Consider the following 10,503-nt stretch of genomic DNA (forward strand, 5'->3'; position numbering starts at 1 on the left):
ATAGAACCCTCTTACTTTTCAACCTTTTAGCCAGAATAAACCCTCTTACTTTCAACCTTTTAGCCAATAAAACCATCTTACTTTCAACCTTTTAGCCAGTATAGAACCCTCTCACCTTCAACCTTTAGCCAGTATAGAATCCTCTTACTTTCAACTTTTAGCCAGATATAGAACCCTCTCACCTTTAACCTTTTAGCCGTATAGACCCCTCTTACTTTCAACCTTTAGCCAGTATAGAACCCTCCTTACTTTCAACCTTGTACCAGTATAGAACCCTCCTTTACTTTCAACCTTGTAGCCAGTATAGAACCCTCTTACTTTCAACCTTTTAGCCAGTATAAGAATCATCTTACTTTCAACCTTTTACCAGTATAGGAACCCTCCACTTTCAACCTTTTAGCCAGTATAAAACCCTCTCGCCTTCAATCGTTTTAGCCAGATAGAACCCTCTCAACTTCAACCTTTTAGCCATATAGAACCCTCTCACCTTCAACCTTTTAGCCAGTATAGAACCCTCTCACTTTCAACTTTTAGCCAGTATAGAACCCTCCTACTTTCAACCTTTTAGCCAGTATAGAACCCTCTCAACTTCAACCTTTTAGCCAGTATAAGAACCCTCCACTTTCAACCTTGTACCAGTATAGAACCTCCTACTTCAACCTTTTAGCCAATATAGAACCATCTTACTTTCAACCTTTTAGCCAGTATAGAACCCTACTACTTTCAACCTTGTAGCCAGTATAGAACCCTCCTACTTTCAACCTTTTAGCCAATATAGAAACCATCTTAACTTTCAAACCTTTTAGCCAGTATAGAACCCTCTCAACTTCAACCTTTTAGCCAGTATAGAACCCTCCTACTTTCAACATTTAACCAGTATAGAACCCTCTTACTTTCAACCTTTTAGCCAATATAGAACCATCTTACTTTCAACCTTTTAGCCAGTATAAAACCTCCCAACTTCAACCTTTAGCCAGTATAGAACCCTCTCACCTTCAACCTTTTAGCCAGTATAGAACCCTCTTACTTTCAACCTTTTAGCCAGTATAGAACCCTCTCACCTTCAACCTTTTAGCCAGTATAGAACCCTCTCACCTTCAACCTTTAGCCATATAGAACCCTCTCAACTTCAAACCTTTTAGCCAGTATAGAACCCTCCTACTTTCAACATTTAGCCAGTATAGAAACCCTCTTACTTTCAACCTTTACCAATATAGAACCATCTTACTTTCAACCTTTTAGCAGTATAGAACCCTCCCAACTTCAACCTTTAGCCAGTATAGAACCCTCTCACCTTCAACCTTTTAGCCAGTATAGAACCCTCTTACTTTTCAACCTTTAGCCAGTATAGAACCCTCTCACCTTCAACCTTTAGCCAGTATAGAACCCTCTCACCTTCAACCTTTTAGCCAGTATAAACCCTCTCACCTTCAACCTTTAGCCAGTATAGAACCCTCTCACCTTCAACCTTTAGCCAGTATAGAACCCTCTCACCTTCAACCTTTTAGCCAGTATAGAACCCTCTTACTTTCAACCTTTTACCAGGTATAGAACCCTCTTACTTTCAACCTTTAGCCAGTATAGAACCCTCTTACTTTCAACCTTTTAGCCAGTATAAAACCCTCTCACCTTCAACCTTTTAGCCAGTATAACCCTCTTACTTCAACCTTTTAGGCCAGTATAGAACCCTCCTACTTCAACCTTTTAGCCAGTATAGAACCCTTCACCTTCAACCTTTTAGCCAGTATAGAACCCTCTTACTTTCAACCTTTTAGCCAGTATAGAACCCTTCACCTTCAACCTTTAGCCAGTATAGACCCTCTCACCTTCAACCTTTTAGCCTAGTATAGAACCCTCTTACTTTCAACCTTTTAGCCAGTATAGAACCCTCTACTTTCAACCTTTTAGCACAGTTATAAACCCTCTTACTTTCAACCTTTAGCCAGTATAGAACCCTCTACCTTCAACCTTTTAGCCAGTATATAACCCTCTTACTTTCAACCTTTTAGCCAGCATAGAACCCTTCCTACTTTCAACCTTTTTACCAGTATAGAACCCTCTCACCTTCAACCTTTAGCCAGTATAGAACCCTCCACTTTCAACCTTTTAGCCAGTATAGAAACCCTCTCACCTTCAACCTTGTAGCCAGTATAGAACCCTCTCACCTTCAACCTTTTAGCCAGTATAGAACCCTCTCCACCTTCAACCTTTTAGCCAGTATAGAACCCTCTCACCTTCAACCTTTTAGCACGATATATAACCCTCTACATTCAAACCTTTTAGCCAGTATAGAACCCTCTCACCTTCAACCTTTTAGCCAGTATAGAACCCTCACTTCAACCTTTTAGCCAGTATAGAACCCTCCTACTTTCAACATTTAGCCAGTATAGAACCCTCTTACTTTCAACCTTTTAGCCAATATAGAACCTCTCACTTCAACCTTTTAGCCAGTATAGAACCCTCTCACCTTCAACCTTTTAGCCAGTATAGAACCCTCTCACCTTCACCTTTTAGCCAGTATAGAACCCTCTTACTTTCAACCTTTTACCATATAGAACCCTCTCACTTCAACCTTTTAGCCAGATATAGAACCCCTCTCACCTTCAACCTTTTAGCCAGTAATAGAACCCTCTCACCTTCAACCTTTTAGCCAGTATAGAACCCTCTTACTTTCAACCTTTTAGCCAGTATAGAACCCTCTCACCTTCAACCTTTTAGCCAGTATATAACCTCTTACCTTTCAACCTTTAGCCAGTATAGAACCCCTCCTACTTTCACCTTTTAGCCAGTATAAACCCTTCTCACCATTCAACCTTTTAGCCAGTATAGAACCCTCTCACCTTCAACCTTTTAGCCAGTATAGAATCCTCTTACTTTCAACCTTTTAGCCAGTATATAACCCTCTCACCTTCAATCTTTTAGCCAGTATAGAACCCTCTCACCTTCAACTATCCACAAACACACACTGTATCTCATCATCTGACTTGAGATCAGTGTTCTCTCACACACAGTACAACTACCTCCATAATCTTTCTTCACACTGTACCCAGGGTCCTGACTGAGAACTGTGGAGAGATGCATCTGTTTCTGAATTGGAGCTCCTCTCTGTTCAAAACAACATTGTCAAGATAAGGAAGGCATAGAGCAGAAGTTAATGCACTTTGTCAGCACTGGCAGGCTCCCAGGCCAAGAGCAATTAACTCRGAAAGGGAAAGGCATTTCCTCCTTGTAAATGCCATATTACATTATTATTATTTCATTTGGTAACAGGGAAAAGGCTATATTGCCCGAGGTGAGCGGGGAATTGTAAATGGAGAGTGGGATATTTTTTTAAAGGCCACTGAAAGAAAGTGGGTTTGGAGAGAGGGAGTCGAAAGCTGTTGGCATTCAGGTGTCAAAGCAACTCCTAACTTCCTCCTCCCTTCCACTCACATCACTGTAGAAGGTGACTTGGGTTCTCAGAGAAGTGCTCAGATTCCAATTCATACTGAAGAGCACCAGACCTCCAAGTGAGCCTCTCTGGCTTTGCACCACAGGAGGCTGGTGAGGGTTGGACGACTAATAATAATGGCTGGAATGTAGTGAATGGACTGATATCGAACACATGGAAACCATATGAGTCTCGTCGTGTCTCAGGAAAGCCATATAGTTGTTAGTAAACAACAGCATGGCTGCATTGTAACAGCATCCACAGTATCCAGAGTTTAACTGGCTCTGAGATTGTTAGCAATAAAGGGCTGCTGGGTTGCCAGGTGAAAATGTGAATGAAACGACCAACCAGGCCGCCAGAGGGTGTGGCTTAGACCTGGGCCTGCTTTCTCTGCAGGCTGATGGGCCCCGAGGGGTTGAGGTTTGGCCTAATGGGTCTAAAACGTCCGAACGTGATATTCTCAATGTTACGGTGACCGTGACCTTTTTTACTGCCGCACGGCTGCCAAAAAGAGTCCGCACAGTGCAATGCGATACCCTGTACATTTTGCAGTGAAGAAATCAATGATATTAACGCTGTCCATATATCAGAATAATCAAGTCCACAACCTGGCCGTTAGCACTCAGCTATTACAGGGCCCAGGGCCTGGCGCACAGCCACAAATGATTACTGCTCTTTGGATTAATTCAGCTCACAGATATAAGACCTTCCAGGACATCTGCACTAAAGAAGTTGGTCCATATCCAAGACTGTAATGGGTTATGTTGTATATGATTCCATTGGCTCTTTAAAAGCACCTGTGGTTGACTTAACACACCCGTGACACAACACTTAACATGCCTATAACCTCTACCTTTACCTCAACGTTTAACTTCGACCTGTAACACGAAGACAAACATACACGGAAGTCCAAAATGTATAAACATAAACAACAAGCTGTCTTCAGTTATCTTTTTTATTTACTTACAGAACAATCTGGAAAAACAGCTATCCTTGCTCTTTACATGCTCTCTGCATGCTCTTTGCATGATTTTTGCATGCTCTCTACATGCTCTTTACGCCTTCACATGTAGTAACACAAATTCTTCTTTCTGTCTCTCCAGGTAAACCAACGGGGTATGGCCCCAGTTCACGGCGGTCACATAACCGTGGTATTGTGGACGAGTGCTGCTTCCAGAGTTGCGAGCTGCGGCGGCTCGAAATGTACTGTGCCCCTGTCAAGTCTGGCAAGGCAGCTCGCTCTGTGCGCGCACAGCGCCACACAGACATGCCAAGAACACCTAAGGTTAGTACTGCAGTGCAAAACGTGGACAGAGGCACAGAGCGTAGGACAGCACAGCACCCAGACAAGACAAAAACCAAGAAGGTGAGCACAGCACCAAACAGATATACATTATAAGAGCATACACAGTTGACATCAGCGAAACAGAATGGACATAGATATAGAACATTGTAGTGGGTCTTTCAGTATATTTGATTGTTAGATCATACAGTGCATTCAGAAAATATTCAGACCACTTTACTTTTTCCACATTTTGTTACGTTACAGCCTTATTATAAAATTCATTAAATCGTTTTTTTCCCTCATTAATCTACACAAAATACCCCAAAATTAAATATGAAACTAAAAATATCACATTTACATAACTATTCAGACCCTTTACTCAGTACTTTGTTGAAGCACCTTTGGTGGCGATTACAGCCACGAGTATTCTTGGGTATGACACTACAAGGTTGGCACACCTGTATTTGGGGAGTTTCTCCCATTCTTCTCTGCAGATCCTCTCAAGCTCTGTCAGGTTGGATGCGGAGCGTGGCTGCACAGTTATTTTCAGGTCTCTTCAGAAATGTTCGATCGGGTTCAAGTCTGGGCTCTGGCTGGGCCACTCAAGGACATTCAGAGACTTGTCTTGAAGCCACTCCTGTGTTGTATTGGCTGTGTGCTTAGGGTCGTTGTCCTGTTGGAAGATGAACCTTCACCCCAGTCTGAGATCCTGAGCACTCTGTAGCAGGTTTTCATCAAAGATCTCTCTCTGTACTTTGTTCCGTTCATCTTTGCCTTGATCCTGACTAGTCTCTCAGTCCATGCCGCTGAAAAAAATCCCCACAGCATGATGCTGCCACCACCATGCTTCACCGTAGGGTTGGTGCCAGATTTCCTCCAGACGTGACGCTTGGCATTCATGCCAAAGAGTTCAATCTTAGTTTCATCAGCCCAATCATGTATCTCATGATCTGTGAGTCTTTAGGTGCCTTTTGGCAAACTCCAAGATGGCTGTCATGTGCCTTTTACTGAGGAGTGGCCTCCATCTGGCCACTATACCTGATTGGTGGAGTGCTGCAGAAATAGTTGTCCTTCTGGAAGGTTCTCCCATCTCCACAGAGGAACTCTAGAGCTCTGTCAGAGTGACCATCAGGTTCTTGGTCACTTCCCTGACCAAGGCCCTTCTCCCCCTATTGCTTAGTTTGGCCGGGCAGCCAGCTCTAACAAGAGTCTTGCTGGTTCCAAACTTCTTCCATTTAAGAATGATGGAGGCCACTGTGTTCTTATTTAAATAATTCTATTTAACTAGGCAAGTCAGTTAAGAACAAATACTTATTTTACACTGACGGCCTACCCTGGCCAAACCCTCCCCTAACCCGGACGACGCTGGGCCAATTGTGCGCCGCCCTATGGGACTCTCAATCAAGGTCAATTGTGAAACAGCCTGGGACCGAACCAGGGTCTGTAGTGACGCCTCTAGCACTGAGATGCAGTGCCTTTGACCGCTGCGCCACTCGGGAGCATTGAAGGTTCTTGGGGACCCTCAATGCTGCAGACATTTTTTGGTACCCTTCCCCAGATCTGTGCCTCAACACAACCCTGTCTCGGAGCTCTACGGACAATTCCTTTGACCTCATGGCTTTGTTTTTGCTCTGACATGCACTGTCAACTGTGGGACCTTGTGTAGACAGGTGTGTGCCTTTCGAAATCATGTCCAAATCAATTGAATTTACCACAGGTGGACTCCAATCAAGTTGTAGAAACATCTCAAGGATGATCAATGGAAACAGGATGCATCTGAGCTCAATTTCGAGTCTCATAGCAAAGGGTCTGAATACTTATGTAAATAAGGTATTTCTGTTTTTAATTTTGGATGAATTTGCAAACATTTCTAAAAGGCTGTCTTTGCTTTGTCATTAAGGCGTATTGTGTGTAGATTGCGGAGGACATTTTTTTATTTAATACATTTTAAAATAAGATTGTGTCACGACTTCAGCCGAAGTCGGTCCCGCTCCTTGTTCGGGCGGTGTTCGGCGGTCGACGTCACCGATCTTCTAGCCATCACTGATCCATTTTTCATTTTCCATTGGTTTTGTCTTGTCTTCCTTCACACCTGTTTCCAATCCCATCAATTACATGTTGTGTATTTAACCCTCTGTTTCCCATCATGTCATTGTCGGAGATTGTTTGTTTGTATGTTCGTGTATTATGTATTGGTGCGCGACAGGTTCTTGTACCCACTTTTATTTATGTTGTATTTTGGTTTTGGAGTTTTTTGTTAAGTTTATTAAACAACTCCATTTATACCAAGTTCGATTCTCCTGCGCCTAACTTCCCTGCCACCTACACACACGTTGTTACAGATTGTAACGTAACAAAATTTGGAAAAAGTCAAGGTGTCTGAATAATTTCCGAAGACACTGTGTGTCAGGATTTTTCCAGAGCATGCACTCCAAGTTAAGACGTTAAGGCTAAGTCTTGATGATGAGGACAGAAAACACCAATAACTTACTTTTACCCCTTAGAGAGTGGCTAACTATTCCATTGTGGACAATAAACTACCACAATGGAAAGCAAATGTGTCATATCTGAACGGTTTTATTATTTTTCCTGACAGAAACCTTTATCTGGGCATAGTCACACATCTTGCAAGGTAGGCTGTTTGTCCTTCACTACTGCAGTGGTACTTTCCTACTATAACTACACAGAACAAAAATATAAACGCAACATGCAACAATTTCTAAGACTTAACTCAAGAGTTACAATTCATATAAGGAAATAAGTCAATTTAAATAAATAAATTAGGCCCTAATCTATGGATATCATATGACTGGGAATAAAGATATCCTAAAGAAAAGGTAGGGGTGTGGATCAGAAAACCAGTCAGTATCTGATGTGACCAACATTTGCCTCACGCAGCGCGACACATCTCCTTCTCGTAGAGTTGTTCAAGCTGTTGATTGTGCCCTGTGGAATGTTGTCCCACTCCTCTTCAATGGCTGTGCGAAGTTGCTGGATATTGGCGTGAACTGGAACATGCTGTGGTACACGTCAATCCAGAGCATCCCAAACATGCTCAATGGGTGACATGTCTTGTGAGTATGCAGGCCATGGAAGAACTGGGACATTTTCAGCTTCCAGGAATTGTGTAGATCCTTGCGTCATGGGGCCATAGATTATCATGCTGAAACATGAGGTCATGGCGGCAGATGAATGGCACGACAATGGGCCTCAGGATCTCGTCACGGTATCTCTATGCAAATTGCCATCAATAAAAGGGAATTGTGTCCGTAGCTTATGCCTACCCATACCATAACTCCACCGCCACCATGGGGAACTCTGTTCACAACGTTGACATCAGCGCAAACCGCTCACCCACACATCGCCATACACACTGTCTGCCATCTGCCCAGTACAGTTGAAACCGGGATTCATCTGTGAAGAGCACACTTTTCCAGCGTGCCAATGGCCATCGAAGGTGATCATTTGACCACTGAGGTCGGTTACAATGCCAAACTGCAGCCAGGTCAAGACCGTGGTGAGGACGAAGAGCACGCAGATGAGCTTCCCTGAGATGGTTTCTGACAGTTGTGCATAAATTCTTCGGTTGTGCAAACCCTCAGTTTCATCAGCTGTCCGGGTGGCCGCAGGTGAAGAAGCCAGATATGGATGTCCTGGGCTGGCGTGGTTACACGTGGTCTGCGGTTGTGATGCCGGTTGGACACACTGCCAAATTCTCTAAAGCGAAAGAATTTGAGAAATTAACATTCAACTCTCTGGCAACAGCTCTGGTGAACATTCCTGCAGTCAGCATGCCAATTGCAAGCTCCCTCAAAACTTGAGACATCTGTAGCATTGTGTTGTGTGACAAAACTGCACATTTTAGAGTTGCCTTTTATTGTCCCCAGCACAAGGTGTACCTGTGTAATGATCATGCTGTTTAATCAGCTTCTTGATATGCCACACCTGTCAGGTGGATGGATTATCTTGGCAAAGGAGAAATTATCACTGACAGGGATGTAAACAAATTTGTGGGCCAAATGTGAGAGAAATACGCTTTTTGTGCATATGGAAAATGTCTGGGATCTTTTATTTCAGKTCATGACCAATACTTTACATGTTGTGTTTATATTTTTGTTCAGTATAGAATATAGCATGCCATGATTGGTGCCATGACTACCATCATATGTGATGCATACTTGTCATTGTTATACGTAGCTGTTTATACCTTTGTTTAGTAGATACAAAATCAATGACTCCTTGGCCAGGTTACAACAGAATACAGTCAGCATATATTGACCTTTTTGTGAGAGGGAAGGAAATGCAAGCACAGAATTTAATTAGTAATCAAGCCCAGTCCAACCAAAGTAGTCAACCCAACCAGAAGAAATGTTTCTTTCCTCTCCCTTAGTTTCCCAATTCCACCTGTGTGTCCATGTCATCCTTTTAAGCTTGGACTTGGTGCATTTTACAACTCTCCTCTTAAAAAAGAAAGCCATTAGCGAAGGGGCGGAGGACTAAGTGGTTTTTGTGGTAGACCCATGGCACTCTCTCTCCCAGACAGATTCTACTTTCATACTGTACATTTTGTGCTGAAACCCTGGTCCTCAGATTGCAACAGATTTGTGGCATGCTAGTTACAGAGGGTAACGGCATGCATATAATCACATTGATGTATTCATGTGCAGAGGGACAGTGTGTTGAATGTCAGTGCCGCTCTGGTGGCTTGTGGTTTAAATATGACCTATCAGCTCTGGTAGGGAGGATACTCGATACTGTACTGTTTGTGGKTCTTTCACTATAGCAAAAGGTTATGAAATCATCARCCATTAATTGTACAGCTGTGTTGTTCTAGYCACAGGRACTGGGTTTMGACCCAAAGCTGTTTTTTRCCCACTCTCCTAATCCACTTATCTAATGTTTCTCCTCCTAAAAATCTGTTCCCCCTCCACCCTTTTCAGGAGGTACATCAGAAGAACTCAAGTCGAGGAAACACAGGGGGAAGGAACTACCGAATGTAGAAGAAGACAGAAGCTAACGGACAGGCGGACAYGGATGAGAGAAGGGTGTGCCCWTACCTGGTGCCCCTGTGGAATGGTTCACTGTAAAACAACAAAAGGTGGATAATGGTACWAWGCTAATGGTAATAAGCTTTGTGTGTAATGTCTCTAGCTGAGAGTTAAAGTGCTGGGGTTATATGAGAGGTATTTTGATTATTTTATACACTGCACCATTTCATATTGGAAGGAATTATATTCCATGTCAAACCAATGTAACAGACTAGTTTAGCTGCTTACACATCAAAGAGCTTCTTCTTCTTATACCTCCATGTGTGAGCTGAGCTATAGTGTCCCTGGTGGCCTCTGATAGGCTGTGTTACATACAGCCAATAGGAAGGCAGCCAGCAGACATGTTTTACCTGTCTGTCTATGGGAGCCAATGGTTCATCCTCTTTACCTGAACTCTTGAGTTGAAGCTTTACACTGAGAGGTTGGGCCATGCAAAGTAGTCGGGCTATTGGATAAGTAACCCACCCATTCTCATCTAACAACCACTGCTTTGAAAATATATTAGAACCTCAATAGAACGTMATTTCAGCTTTAGTCAGTTCTGGCCAAAAGATGATTTCACAGTTGTCACGTGTTTCATTAAGGCTATTTATTTACTATTGTCTGCTTCAACAGACAATAAGAGTATTACATGCAACCATAACATAAGAACCTGGCTTTGAGGCAACAACATGACCAGAGACCTATTCTGATGATACAATCTTCTTGTACTGCTAAGCCATTCTAGTGAAACTGACAGT

At 42.9% G+C, this 10,503-nt stretch overlaps 1 protein-coding gene across 4 annotated transcripts in view; it reads left to right on the forward strand.

The window, feature by feature from the left end:
* LOC111951443 (insulin-like growth factor 1) overlaps positions 1-10,243 on the forward strand; it is a 27,052-nt gene extending 16,809 nt beyond the window's left edge. Inside the window, exons 3-5 of one of the 4 annotated variants that reach the window (XM_023969524.2) lie at positions 4,534-4,796; positions 7,312-7,347; positions 9,656-10,243. In XM_023969524.2, the coding sequence (XP_023825292.1) occupies positions 4,534-4,796; positions 7,312-7,347; positions 9,656-9,715 (359 nt within the window). In that variant the 3' untranslated portion in view covers positions 9,716-10,243. The remainder of the gene's footprint in view (positions 1-4,533; positions 4,797-7,311; positions 7,348-9,655) is intronic. The other 3 variants (XM_070434791.1, XM_023969525.2, XM_023969526.2) reach the window with 3 other exon arrangements.
* The last annotated feature ends 260 nt before the right edge of the window (positions 10,244-10,503 follow it).

The sequence above is a fragment of the Salvelinus sp. IW2-2015 genome, linkage group LG24, assembly GCF_002910315.2.
Source record: "Salvelinus sp. IW2-2015 linkage group LG24, ASM291031v2, whole genome shotgun sequence".
NCBI classification, from domain to species: domain Eukaryota; kingdom Metazoa; phylum Chordata; class Actinopteri; order Salmoniformes; family Salmonidae; genus Salvelinus; species Salvelinus sp. IW2-2015.